General features: G+C 36.6%; 1 protein-coding gene across 1 annotated transcript in view; it reads right to left on the bottom strand.

Moving 5' to 3' along the window:
- Positions 1 to 5,762: 5,762 nt before the first annotated feature.
- ND-51 (NADH dehydrogenase (ubiquinone) 51 kDa subunit) overlaps positions 5,763 to 15,364 on the bottom strand; it is a 68,910-nt gene continuing 59,308 nt past the window's right edge. Inside the window, exon 10 of the mRNA XM_081769213.1 lies at positions 5,763 to 5,985. Within this exon, the coding sequence (XP_081625339.1) occupies positions 5,902 to 5,985 (84 nt within the window). The 3' untranslated portion in view covers positions 5,763 to 5,901. The remainder of the gene's footprint in view (positions 5,986 to 15,364) is intronic.

The raw sequence follows: 15,364 nt of genomic DNA, 5'->3' as shown, positions 1-15,364 counted from the left end.
CTCTCGGCACCCTTGACACTATAAAGAAAAGTTCAATGTCCGGACAACTTCCGAAATTGAATGCCTCATTTGTCTCATAGCATCTACCATCCCGCGCTCGAATAGTAATAATTCCCATCAGCTTGCCTCACCACAGTACTTGACGTTTCACTGTAAAGTTCATCTGACAGCACTGAAATTCTTCGCGCTGTTCGATCAATTTTCTGTTGTTCCTGCGACGTCAATTAGTTCCCTACCATTATTCCTTGAGTTTTGGCACTTACCTGTAGCATAGCTGCTTATCTAGTACTGTATTATTACTAAAAAAAACTCCAACTGACCAAAGCAGTATATATATATATATATATACTGCTTTGGTCAGTTGGAGTTTTATTAGTAATCTTGAATTTTCCAAAGCTACAATGAATAATTTACATGTTGTATTATAATTAAGCACGGGTGGATTATACTAAATGCAACCACAAAATTTCCGCATGTGTAACCAGGTCTTCGCAAATACATTTGTGCATAGTTTAATCCTATTATCACTCTGGTGATTTTTTCTGTAGAAGTCTTCTGAGAAGCAGTATCTGTAAATCTCTAAGTCCAAATTCTTTCTGATTTCCGAACATCTTTATCCGTCTATTGAAACCGAAATACAGGGTTTGTCCGTAATTAGATTAGCTCCTAGCGGGGTCTAAGCTAAGCAACGCACCAGGCGACAGTTGCGTCCGAGTTGATGACAAATGGAGCTTTTGCATTAAATTTTGCTTTCACCTGAGCAAAATCGGTTTCGAGATGCTTGTCTTGGTCGAGGAGACTTACAAAGACGACGCCCTTTCAAGGGGCCAGGTTTTACAGTGTTTCAGTAATTGCAAGAACAGACGGGAGACCGTTGAAGACATGGAGCGATCTCAACGCCCTTCAACGAGTTGTTTGGACAAAAATGTGTCCAAAGTAAAAAAAAATCTGGAATTCGATCGTCGTTTGAGTGTAAGATTAATCGCCGAAGATCTCAACATGTGCAAAACAATAGTTCACAAAATTATTTCTGAAAATCTGCCGTGACAAAAATTCAAAAACAGCTTTTGCGCCACACGTGATCCTCACTGCTCAGAGCTCGGACGCGACTGCCGCCCGGTGCGTTGCTTAGCTTCCTCCCACCAGGGAGCACTGCGCGGCGGCCCGTCTCATTACTTTACGGACAAACCTTGTATTTCTTTTCTTTTCTGTATCAGATAGTTTTATTCCTATGAGAGAAAATTTTCTTTTCCTTCATTACTTAAAGAAAACTTTTGTTTTCACTAAACGCAGTTAAAGCGAGTTTAAAGGAGCGCTAATAACTAATAAGCGGCAGCATGTTTTCTCTGTCTTAATATATTTTGTTTCGAGCGATAATATTCAAAATAGTTCAAATGCAAGAAACCAATACTCAAACTTCGCCCCAAAATGCAATGAATCATTACTTGGGGAATAATCTGTAAAGGTTTTTGATACTTTATGTTGTTTGTTGAGAGAGAGACACTGTTGTGAGCATTTTTCTGGAGAGGGAAATTAAAGGCACTCTACAATGAATAAAACATGCACGAATTATCCTGTGAATAATGATTCCATTTGACTTTGGGCAGTTTGAATGTTGGTCTTTCGAACTTGATTAATTTCAACAATGTCGCTCTATACAAAATACGCTGGACAGATAGGGATAACATGCTGCCATCTACTGGCAACAGTCGAGACTTTAGTCATCTTAAGCTGAAAATTTGTTGTCTGACACTTCTCGGAGTCCTTTGACCACTCAGGATGAATTTCTTTATCCAACCATACGTAGTTACAATTACATTCTTTAGAAAATGCGAAAAATCAGTTTTTAAAACGCCCTCGCCTTACCTGAAAACTATTGACATGTATCAACGTGAAATTATCAAAACTGGCATAATTTCTGTCCATGTTTCAGAATCATCCGCCACATGCGAAATGAGTTTTTCTTTATAGTAAATCTAGGTTTTCGAGCGCATTTAAAAACGAACACGTTCTTTATAAAATTCGTTCTGCGCACTTTTATTCCAAGATAATTGTTTACTTGAAATTAGAGACTGACACCTTAAAAACTCTTCCTTAAAAAAAAAATAAAGATGGTTTATAGACTTACGCTGAAAACAAGACAAATTCCTTTAGCAAAATGAGACTGAAAAGTACGGCGATCGCTCCAAGAACTGCTTTTGTTCTTAGTATTTTGCAATATATATATATATATATATATATATATATATATATGGGTGATTCCACGAAAAAGGGAAATTTTCTGTCACGGGCATTTCTTCAAACTACTACTAGAAAGAATCACCTCATTTTTATTTTGTTTGGTAGTAACCGTCACAAAGTAGGTATGCCATGTATAACAGTTTGCAAATATAACACGAAACATACGTAAAAAAATAATTATTACCCAATTTCTCAACACCGTGGGCTGTCACAGACTACAGTTGACTGATTTTAATCAATAAATTACAAGTGAAGTCGCAAATCAAACATCATTTAATGGTAATTAAATGGAAGAGAACACTTCAGTGTTTCGATTTTGTGGAAAGTAAACCTTTATAACGATTATTTTCGAAAGCTTGACTATGCTTCGTTTCTGTCACCTCTATTTCGTCTCAACTCCATGGCAATAGAAAAAATTATCATTGCTCTCAACAGATAGCATGGTCGTCCACATTGGCAACACCCACAAGAAGACAAGGCAGACATGTTTGACTGAAGAACAGAAAAAGTTGTGTGCATGTGTTAAAAGCTATAGGAAAAATATTTTTGTGTGTGGAAAGCAGGTGCGTATATTAATTGATACTCAACACCATGGTATTTATTACTGAATGTATTTGTATGGTATATACCTTCTTTCCCTTGAGGAACCTACGCCTTAACGTAGAAAATTCGTACACAATTACTCACATGTACTGGTTAAAAAGTGGGCCGGTAAAGATAAATTATATTCGATTTTCTCAACTCCATGTCCATCTGAAAACTAAGGAATCCACGGTGTTGAGACAAGTTCACGGAGTTGATAATTCTACAGTGTTTGTTATGCTCATGCTCTTCCAAATATATGTTCTATCAATATATTGATAGAAATAAAGCTTGTTTATGGTCTAGTGACTAGTATGCTCGCCTTTCGTGCATAGTTCTGGGTATGTTTCCCGGTGGAAGCTCAAAAATTAATGGTGTTTACTTTGCACAGTGAGGCAATTGAAAAACTCATTTGAGTAGACATGTACTGAAACCTGATCGCGCAGACCATCGCAACGGTCGTAGGAGCCGACACGCTGACCACATGTCATTCACGCTCAAAGGCCGGCTGGTTGGTTCTAGCCCATTTAAGGAGTGTTTTGCGGAAGTTCAGATTTGGGGCTGTCAGGTAGCCGGAGGTAAAACTTCAGTCAAGTCAAGATCTGTTTTTAACCTATTGAAGGCTCAATCTTATGATCAACTAATTGTTTTCTTTTCAGGGATTGTCGAAGAGTCGGAGGGCAATATACGGACAGTCAATTTTATGACGCGGATCGGGAGGAATTTCTCCTGGCCTACTAAACCTGACGTTTAAAAAGCGTTGGCAGTTCTCATTCTGTGTAGACTAGAACAACCCTTCCCTGTTTCCTCAAGACATTTCCTTCATTGGAGTGGAAAATGAGGGCTACTTAACAGAACATCGAATTATCAAAAAAAAAAAAAAAAAAAAAAAAAAAAAGATGAGTGACTTACACTGTCATTTAGTGTGCACGTTTCAAAACAATACCGACAACGTTTGGGAGGTCATTCCTAACACCAAGATAAGATAAAAAATATAGACCAATCTGGGTACACAAATGCTTCCTTTCGCAGTTATAGGCTGCCGAAAACATGAAAAAAAATGAACTTTAAAGGTCCATAGCATAAAACTATGGGACCTACCGTAGTCGGGTCAGACTTCACTTGGAATTAGTATGTGCGCTATCCAAATATCCATGTTTCAGAATCTTGCGGTACTTCCACAACAACTTTTATAGAAGTAGTTGGTGAGTACTTCAGATTATACGCCCGTAGCCAAACTCCCTCTATAAAAATTGCTTCGTGAGTACCTCAGGATTCTGAAACATATTTTTGGATAGTGCACATATGAGTTCCTAAGTGAAGTCGTGACCCGACTACGGTAGGTCTCATAGTTTTGGAGCTTATGGACCTTTAAAGTTCATTTTTTTCATGTTTTCGGCAGCCTATAACTCCGAAAGGAAGCATTTGTGCACACAGTTGTCTATACTTTTCGTCTTATTTTGGTGTCAGGAATCAGCTCCCAAACAATGTGTGTATTGTTTTGAAACACCTGTTTGTATATATACCAAATATACAAATACACTTACCAAATGTTGAAAAAGTATTGCACTTTCGACGTGTTGACTTGATCACACAGAGAAGACAGACGGTTTACATAAGCTCAGAAAACAAATGAAGTAGACAATAGACAGGTTTAGTGACTACTTCGTCTGTTTCGTAAGCTTATGTGAAAAGTTTGTCCTCTCCATATGATAGTCAACATATTGAAAGCGCAATAATTTTTCAATATTCGATAAGTGCATGTGTATTTCTTTTTTTCTTATTTACGTCACATATTCATATTATATATATATATATATATATATATATATATATATATATATATATATATATATATAAAATATGTACTCAATGTTGGAACCTTCATTAGATATATTTTCATATGTTTGCAGTATTTTCTGGAGTATTTTTGTATAACAAATTACGTGTCATCTAATTTGTTAGAATTTTATTCAACATAAGGAGAATAATTCTAACTTACAAAAACTATTGGAAAATTATTTCAATTTTTATGTAAATTATAAGCTTAATCACTTATAAACCAAAACTTATCACCCAGATGTATCACGTTCCTCAACTCCACAGTAATTTTCAACTCCGTGTTAACTAATCTCAACTCCGTGACCTATGGTCTCAACTCCGTGGGTGCTGAAAAGTTTATTATTTTTTATTTACTACACCAATAACGATTCAGCACTGCTGAACACCTAATTAACATGTACTTAGTAGTAGTAAGTGCATGTGATATTTTTATCGAAATAGGCGACCATCAACGGAACAAAAATTTTCCAAGTGAAAATTTCCCCTTTTCGTGGAATCACCCATATATATATATATATATATATATATATATATATATATATATATATTTAATCTCACATTTAAATTTCCAGAATATAGGAAAAATTCTTTTTTTTAAGATTTTCCATACTAATAGACACTGCATCTTGATTGTCACCATTGTTCTTTCTCAACACAAGGTTTCCTGTCTGCTGCTTGTTCTCTGAGTATTGTTACTAAGAAGGGAGCAGCAAACTGTGCTATCACAGAATATCTTGTTAGCTGGTGGAGTTGCGCACAAGACGAAATATCAACTCTTGTCTCGTACGTACCCCTATTGACTGCAGAGGTTTCGCCTGTGATTATTACATTAGTACTGTGGATGACTTCTTTGACAATCTTGAAAAGTTTCAGAGATCCGGATCAGACCAGTGTATAAGCGCTGGGGAAACTGTTCATAGCTAAATGGGAACGAGTTGAGAAATAGCCCTACCTACACATTTGGTTTCAGGAATTTTCCTTTTCGGTAAGGTTTAACTTTCAATACTACCGTGGTCTTCACGTTTTCTTCACGGTTAATATTACAATCGTGTCGTCACTTTTGTTATTTAATAAATAAACAAGACATCATACATACATACATAGACAGTTTCTTTATTGATTCTTATGTACAGTTTTCTTTTTTCATTCCTAGAACGAAACAATCGGTTGTGATTTTAATACCAAAACAACAATACTTAGATAGACTATACACTATACAAATACCAATGTCAATTTTTAACATGACTGTCCTTTGGCTTGGATTGCATTAAACTTCTTCATTCTGTTTTCTATCTCCGGTCTAAAGTGGCGGATTAGGCCCTGGAAAGAATTTAAGAATAATATAAGAATTTATACGACAATCTTATTGTATACAATTTTAGTAAATACATATAAAATAACTTTTTCTAATCAAATCATGAACAGAGATTAACAAGACAAGTTGTTACATGTGCTTCCTTAGTGCCATATTTATTCCTGAAATATTATTTTCGTTATCGTAAGACTATCCATATCTAACGAATAACTCCAATAATTTAAATTCATTTTTGAGTAAGAAAAGAATGTGGATTTATTTTTAAAAATGTTTTTGTTTTTGCTAACGACTATTACTGAAGTGAAGCTCCAATGAAAGAAAAATTAGCTATCTTTTTGAAGTTAGTTTCACCTTTAGCTAAATTCACATATGGCATCCTACGGATGTGCTCTGTATGTTGACCGGCATTAAACATCACGTAACGCAAAAAGTTTCTGTCAATCCGTAAGACATGCAACACCGCCGAGTCCACAGACGGATATGCTTGCATGATCCGTTTTTGGAGATATTGTATAATAGTGGTTTTATTCTGATAAACCATGGCTTTCAGGTAGACGCAGATTCAATTTTTAAAATGCCTTACTTCAAAACTGTGAGACCTATCCACGGATCAACGGAACCAAGAATAACTCGTCCAACCAACGTATGATACAAAGCGAAATAGGGAGCACGCCGTTCTGTTAGGGTTAGAAAGCTGGGAAATCACCTCTGAGGTTTAGCAGTCACAGGAATACCTGTTACTTAAGCATGTCCAGACATAGATCGGTCTCATAGTTTGAGTACCTCATATCCCACTTCCTACCTTTGCCGCACTGACCTTCTTACTGGAGTCTATCCCAATTCCAACCCCAAAAATAGGAGTAATTCATAAGCCATCACAGAAAATACATCTTGTTTTCATGACGATTTTTTAAAGATGAAATTTACCATTAAACAGTTTATTACAAAGTTAAGGGTGAAAGCACTTTTTACTTTGGCTTTAAGTAATAGGTCCCGTTCAGAAACCTCAAAGAAAGTATACCTATATTTCATGAAAATCAGCTAGATTTAGGAATTTTATTCCTTTGGTGGAAGTGAATTCAGCCTATTGCTCCTGACTTCAATATTTCAATGCCAACTATAATGACTCATTGGGAAGCTTCAAAGAAAGCTCATGGCATATTTTCATAAAATTCGGTATATTTAAAGATTTTAAAAAGACATTAGAGATATAATTATGTATATATCTATGGCTTGGGTCTAAAAGGGCCAACGTCACTTTTTGGCGAAAATGAGATTTTCAGCAATTTGAATGTCTGTAAATGTGTATTTTCTTGTGTAAGAAGGGCAAGTTTCAACATGGAATAGTTTTAGAATAATTTTCCAAGTAATGTTATAGGCCCTTGCCGAGGATGAAGTAATTCTATGTTTAAAAAATGCCAAAGTATATATTGGCCTTTCTTCAATCTACTAAAAAGAATGTGTATTAGGGCCAGAGTGAACACTGACCTTTTTTGATTCAATATTGTTACTATTTTGACGCGACCAAAGTGGGAATTGGCTTTTTTGATCTAGTGTTTTGGAAACTCTGTTGAGGCCAATGTTTAAACTTTGTACTTATTTGTTTGGCTTGAAAGGAGGTGTGTTTTGTGTGACACCTAAAACAAAATAAGGTATAATGTGCTTTTGTGTCTGTGAGTGTAAATCCGACAACAATCTGGTTTATGGTGACCAATCATGGTTAAAAGTGTATATTTTGTTAACACTGCATAGGGTTGCCAATTCAACCACTTTGTGGATAGATCTGGCCATTTTGAGAACCTGCCTAGCCACAAATTTTCAAAAAACCCACTAGTAGCTTTTCTAGCTGTGCTTTTTGCTTTTAGCAATTTCTAGCCATTTTCTGAGTTCAGCCACATTTTGATGTAAAGTATTTATCGTTAACAAATATCTAGCGTTGTTTTGGGATTTATAATACAATAAGGAAACACCTGTTAAAATTTCACTTATATGCTTAATGTTTCACTTCAAGGAGATGATTGGCTACATAATTTTCATGTTAATTGCATATTATAGTAGTTATAGTAGTATTGCATATTATATTTGGTCTAGGAATTAATTCGTGCGGTTGGTACGCACACATTGAAGCTGTAGTACAAACACAAAATACATAAATACCTTAAGAAAAATATTGTCCATCGCTAGCCACCACTTTCGCTCATCTGTCAGGCAATGTACGGATTCCGTGGCGAAAGAAGTCCTCATCCTTGGAAGCGATCCAGTCAGAGACCCATGTTTCGATATCTTCTGAAGAAGTAAACCGCTGTCCAATCAAATCTCTGTTCATGCAATCGAACAAGTAGTAGTCCGAAGGAGCAACGTCTGGTGAATACGGCGGGTGGGGTAAAACTTCCCATCCGACATTTTCTAAATAGGTTTTGACCGGTTTTGCGACATGTGGGCGAGCGTTATCATGTTGAACAATAAGTTTATCATCTCTGTTCTCCCATTCTGGTCGTGTTCTGGCCAGAGCTTGCTTCAAACGCATTAATTGTCGTCGATAACGTTCTCCATTCATAGTTTCACCCGGTTGCAGCAGCTCATAGTACACCACACCTTTCATATCCCACCATATGCACAGCATAACCTTTGCACAGTGAATATCTCGTTTTGGTTGTGATGGACCTGGTTCACCTGGTTTCACCCAGGCCTTTTTTCGTTTAGGGTTCTCGTAATGGATCCACTTCTCATCACCCGTAATAATTCGATGCAGAAACCCCTTTCTGCTCTGTCGTTGAAGCAGCAATTCGCAAATGGTTTTTCGTCTTTCAACGTCTCTGTCTTTCAATTCATGTGGAACCCAATGTGACATCTTTTGAATCATTCCCATGGCTTTCAAGCGTTTGGAGACTGTTGTTTGATCAACGCCTAATGCTGCTGCAAGTTGTTCCTGCGTTTGACACGAATCCTGCTCGAGCAATGCTGTCAATTCTTCGTCTTGAATTTTTTTTGGCTGTCCAGCTCGCTCTTGGTCTGCCAAGCCGAAATCACCACTTCTAAACCGTGCAAACCACTTCTGACACGTTCGCTCAGCTAGAGCATGGTCACCATACACTTCCACCAAAATACGATGACTTTCAGTCGCACTTTTCTGCATGTTAAAGTAATGCAGCAGGACACCCCGCAAAAACACTTTATCAGGCACAAATTGCGCCATGTTCACTTAACTACAAACTAGTGTTGTTGACGCTTTAATCCACTGCCCTATACTACGAACGATACGCGATGACAGGGGTTTGCAACACATGTGTGGATACACGGAACTGTGGGACGCTCCGTTCGTTGCGCCATCTCTTGTCCACCCGCACGAATTAATTCCTAGACCAAATAGTATATAATTGCATATTATATTGACTAATAGTAGTTGTTCGTAGCCACGTGCGCTTTTCTATTTGCGATTTCAGCACGGACAAACATTAACAAAGAGCAAACACCAAATTTTCCGTGTATCTTGGCAAATCTGAAGGGCGATTTTTGACAGTACGACGTGCATATGGAAACAAGGTTATACGTCGCCCGAGGTGTTTCAAAAGTGGCAGAGCGCTTCCAGATAGATAGACCATCAATTAAGGGCGAAGTCAGGGCAATCTTCCAGTGCTCACCATCTGAAAATAAGAAAACGATGCGGTGGCTGGTGCATGAGGATCGTCAGAGAACTATTAAAGGCATAGCTGCAACCGTCAATATTTCAAAAGGAACAGCGAAGGCTCCATCGCGTTTGATTTGAGCATGCACCGCCTTGCTGCTATGCCCACGCCTATGACTCTTGAACAGGAGCTGCACTGTGCTCCAGTCTATCAAAAGACTTGTCAGCGTGGCCTGGATGTCAAGGGGCATCAACAGGGAGTTGAATCTACGGGTACAATCCAGAGAAATCGGTAGTCTTTGGGTAGAAAAACTACATTCAGCAAAAACAATCTGACCTATGGCGCACAGGCAACTGGGTGCTCCATGATGACAATGTAGTCTCTTACGGACTCTTGTTGTAACCTGTAGATCTTGCCCACAATAGCATTTTCACACTTCCGCATCCGTCCTACTCACGTATCCACTACATTTGGTCTTTTATGACTTTATTCTCTCCTCGAAGATGTAACTGTAGCTTGGGTTACTGCTTTGACAACATGACTTCCAATACGCGTTTCAGCAGTGGGACGCAAAATTGGGAGTTCCCATATATCGCTGCACAATACAGCTATACCATTACTTACATATAGCTCTAACTTAAAAGTAATTACGTGAATTCTAGTCCACAGATCCTGTCTTGAAACATTTTGATATACTTTCATATTATGAACAACCAAAACGGCTAAACAAAATGCGTATACATACCCTATATACTCTGTCGGTAACTTCAGAACGAGTAAGCCAGTCAGTTTTATTTTTAAGTAGAAAAAACATGATTTTCTGTATATTATTGAAAACTGTTTTCCTATTGGCTTATTTGTTTGAAAGGTATTAATTCTTACCTAAAGGAAAAGATCAGAGTCTGCACACCTACATTTACTGTAACAGAACAATTCAATTTTGTATATGTGTGTTGAACATTGTTATTCAAAAGCTACCATGTAACTTCCCTTGCAAATGTTAAATACACAAAACACGGAAACTTCCTAAAAAGTACCTGATAGTAGGTATGAATCCCTATACTAAATTGAACTGGGAGTTACGGTGAATGTAGAAGTTTGGCCACCCCTACAGATTCATTCTTTGGGTCATATACACTAACAATAGAAGGGGGGCCGAACTGGAGTTCCAATATGTTGAGTTATGACGTCATCAATATGGCCGCCCGTGAAATTTCCAATGAAATTTTTAAACGCGTATAATTTCCCTCAGAATAGAGCTAAAACCGTCGTTTTTGTCCCAAACTGAAGCAAATTATACACAACTAGTTGTAGTATCTGTATATGGTGTCATGTTTGAGATTTATTAAAGCAAACTTGAAAAAAAGTATTTTTTTGACACTCGATTTTAATTTTAGATCTGAATAACTCCGTAATTATCAAAAATTCTAAAAATATTGTAGTAACAAACAATGTAGATCTTATTATGATCTATAAAACGGTACCAATATATTTTCTGTATCATTTCACATAAGGTAGTTATGTGATTTTATAGAAGACATAGTGTGGTGGCTTCGTAGCTGTAATTTATAGGTATGTTATACTTGTATGATTAAATAAGAGTTACAGATGCTCCATCACTGCATATTTAGTGTTTAGATCACCTAGTTAATAACATAGAGTGGCAGAAGTGACATTCTAATACACCGAAACTTATGACGTCATCAATATGACCGCCCGTAAATATTCTAGTAAAATATTTAAAACGGTATAACTTCCCACAGAAAGAAGATAGAATCGTATTCTTTGCCTCAAAGTAAAGCAAGTTAATTGCATTTATACGAGATGAATTTGTAATGTCCAGAATCCCGTTATATACTGTTATCTATAAATTTTGGATACCATTTTCAGAGTTAAAAATTATATAAGAAATGCGAGTGTTGACAACATTTTAATTTTAATATAATGAAGTTTCATAATATTTGAGTTAGCAATACTGTTTTGCATTGTAATCATTTGTATCTAAAATTTCTGACAAACTAATTAGGAGAACATTATTTTTCATCTTGAGAGAAGTGTTTCTTTTCTGGGCCAAATGTGCATAGCTACACAATCAAGAAAAGGTAATATGAACGAAATCTTTGCTCATGAATTTTAAAAATACCCTCCTTCAGGGTTGGCTGGTTTAAACCAAGGTGGATTAAACCAGCTGGTAAATAAAAAAAAAAAAAAAAAAAAAAAAAAAAAAAAAAAAAAAAACCCTTTAAATCGTGTGAACTTCATGGTGACGTTTCCACATATCAAACCATCCGCATTGCATTTATCTACTTTTCACCTTTTAATCAAGGGGTCCCGTGTTTAATTCTCGGTCGAACCACAACCCATCTTTGAAGTGTAAACCAAGTAGCGATTCGAGGTGTCCCTCTAAGCTAAAGTCTTCTCCGTGATAACCTTGGTATTTCATAAGGATGTTAAGCCTAAACATACGAATTGAAACCAAATTATATATTTCTACTTGAGTGAATGCCTGTTGTTTTATAAAGAAGCCAAGGTTGCTTAAATATATTGATATAAATTGCCAAATTTATCAACTGCCTACGTAGCTTCCAACATCAGCTTGGATTTGACTTGGTTTTAATTTTATTGAATGATATCTACATACCAAATTTGTAATTTAATACCTCAGCTTTAGCGTAGTGATTATGGTACGTTGACCTTAAAATTTTACATACAAATGCATTTAAAGTAATAACAGGAATTTCCCAATGGTTAAGGCGGGAGTTTCCCGATTCATATATAATTCTGTATAATGTTTTTACTTGTGTAACTGTTTATCATTTTGTCCTTCTGAAATAACTCTTGATAATTATATTAACAAGTAGGCCTATGTAAAGATCAGTACAACGTATTTTTATCAGAAGTCCTTCGTGAGTGAGTCGGCAATCGCATTTGTGATCAATTAGTCCCGGTTTCGTGTCCAAATGGACAATTTCTCTTGGATGTAAGCCGAGACGCGGTTTGGATTCCGCTTTAAGCTTATGTGACCCTTTCCAGCACAACCTTGTTGTTGCATAATAACACCAAGGGGAAACAAACTAATTTCTGTCCATATTTAATATAAATACATAGAGTAAATTATTTAAACCAAAAAAAAAAACTGGTTTAAACCAAAAAAAAAAAAAACATGGTTTAAACAAAAAAAAAAACCTGGTTTAAACCAAAAAACCTGTTTTTTTCAATAAAAACCATGGTTTGTGCTAACCCTGCCTTCCTTCAATTGCAAGTAGTTGAAAAAATGTACCATTGTATGCCTCCAGAATGAGGTTCAGGCCAATGAAGCAACCGATGTCATTTCAGCCGAGCCTTTAAATTATCATGCTATTATTTGACATGGTGGACCCTTCGTTCATTTTCTTACTTTTAAGGTCGGTTCTATAACATTTGAAGACTGCTTTTATATGCGTTTCTTGAGGCAGATTAAAATTGAAATGACGAAAACATTAGCAGTACATGTTGTCTAGGACACTTATATTGAAACTTTCATAAAAAGCGAGACGCGTGAAGATCGAGGACATGGAATGAGACAGAAGGTAGGCCCAAATGTGAGGATACCCAAAGATTGGTCAATGTTTTTGCGTCACTCGCAAAAGAAACAGTAATTATTTAAATATCTAAGTGACGAATCCGTTTCAAATCTTAAAGATGTACGAAGTGATTTCTACATAACTGCAGACAATATCGTTTGCCATGTTGGGCCTGGAAACAACATGACTAAAAGATGCAACTATGAAGCTGACATCAGATTTGTATTACATGTGTTGCACTCATTAAAAGAAGGAGCAAGGGCAATACTACAACGAACCTTGAATTCCAATATTGTTGTCATTTTAATGGGTGCAGAAGACTGTCAACTGTTGATACATTTCGGAACAGGAAATAAGACAAGAATAATTGACGTAGAGATCACAGCACCCTCGGACTACTAAGGAGTAGTGCTCTGCCACTATGGTATGCTCTTACTGGATATGACTCAACTTCTTCACTAAGAGGAAAGTCGAAAAGTATGGCATTTACAGCACGGAAGAGGAGTCCTAAGTCACTAACTGAAGCACTGGTAAACATGATGGATAATCATTTCACTGTCCTGGATTTTGATGCATCCGAAATCAAATCTATTGAACTGCTTTTTTTTTTTTTTTTATTATTAATCTATATGGAAGTCAAGAAACAGACATCAACGATTTAAGGAAAACAATATTTTCCCTGAAAATCCAGAAAAAAAGCTTCTTACACAGAATGCTCTTCTGTATCATTGCAGGCTTTCTATTTACCAAGCAAGTATTTGGGCTTCTGCAAACATGGCCGAAATTACACTTCCAGATCCTTGCAAATATGGAAGAAAAAAGTAGACTCCTACCAATATGGTTCAACACAGCCTCAATTGCTGCTAATACCTGTCAGAAGATGGTCAAGCGTGGATGCAAGAAGTGTTCAAAATCATGCAGCTACACGAAGAAATTATTAAATTGTACTACGCTTTGCAAGTGTTTATATGAATATAAATGATTGGCCTTATAAAATGTAACAGTTATTACTTATATTACTATTATGGTAGTTTGTTAACGTTGTAACGGGAACGTAAAACTAAACTTAGCACCTCCCAAAATGAAAAATAATGTTTCCATAGTTTGTCAGAAATTTTAGATACAAATGATTACAATGCAAAACAGTATTGCTAACTCAAATATTATGAAACTTCATTCTGTAAAAATAAAATGTTAACAACACTCGCATTTCTTATATAATTTTTAACTCTGAAAATTGTATCCAAAATTTACAGATAACAGTATATAACGGGATTCTGGACATTACAAATTCATCTTGTATAAATGCAATTAACTTGCTTTACTTTGAGGCAAAGAATACGATTCTATCTTCTTTCTGTGGAAAGTTATACCGTTTTAAATATTTTACTAGAATATTTACGGGCGGTCATATTGATGACGTCATAAGTTTCGGTGTATTAGAATGTCACTTCTGCCACTCTATGTTATTAACTAGGTGATCTAAACACTAAATATGCAGTGATGGAGCATCTGTAACTCTTATTTAATCATACAAGTATAACATACCTATAAATTACAGCTACGAAGTCACCACACTATGTCTTCTATAAAATCACATAACTACCTTATGTGAAATGATACAGAAAATATACAGGGGCTGGACAAAAAAATCTAAAACGTTTGCGAAAGTGGGGAAATCATACCTAGCATGGTGTGGGGCCTCCTTTTGCGTGCAAAACAGCTTGGATCCGACGTGGAATGGACTATACAGCTCCTGAATCGTGGTGTGTGGAATTTTGTACCATTGTTCCTCCAAAACATGCTCCAGTTCCTTAAGGGATGTTGGTGGAGGGTAATGATACCGAACACACCTTTCTAACTCAAATCACAATGGCTCAATGATGTTCAGATCTGGTGATTGTGGGAACCAGAGGAGGTGTGATAGTTCCTGGTCATGCTCCTCAAACCATGATTTCACCGTTTTTGCAGTGTGACAGAGTACCAAATCATCTTGGTAGATGGCATCACCATCAGGGAACAATATTTGGGCCATGGGTAGAATCTGGTCCCTCAAAATGGCCTCATACGCCTTAGCATTCATCATTCCATGCAGGGCTATGATGGGACTTGGAGAAAACCACGATATCACTGCCCATACTGTAACAGAACCATCCCCATGCTTTACAGTTGGAAGCAGACAGTCTGTATCATAG

The sequence above is a fragment of the Thermobia domestica genome, chromosome 8, assembly GCF_964235325.1.
Source record: "Thermobia domestica chromosome 8, izTheDome1.hap1.1, whole genome shotgun sequence".
NCBI lineage: Eukaryota > Metazoa > Arthropoda > Insecta > Zygentoma > Lepismatidae > Thermobia > Thermobia domestica.
Note: the sequence above shows the minus strand (reverse complement) of the source record. Positions and strands in the feature narration are given on the sequence as shown.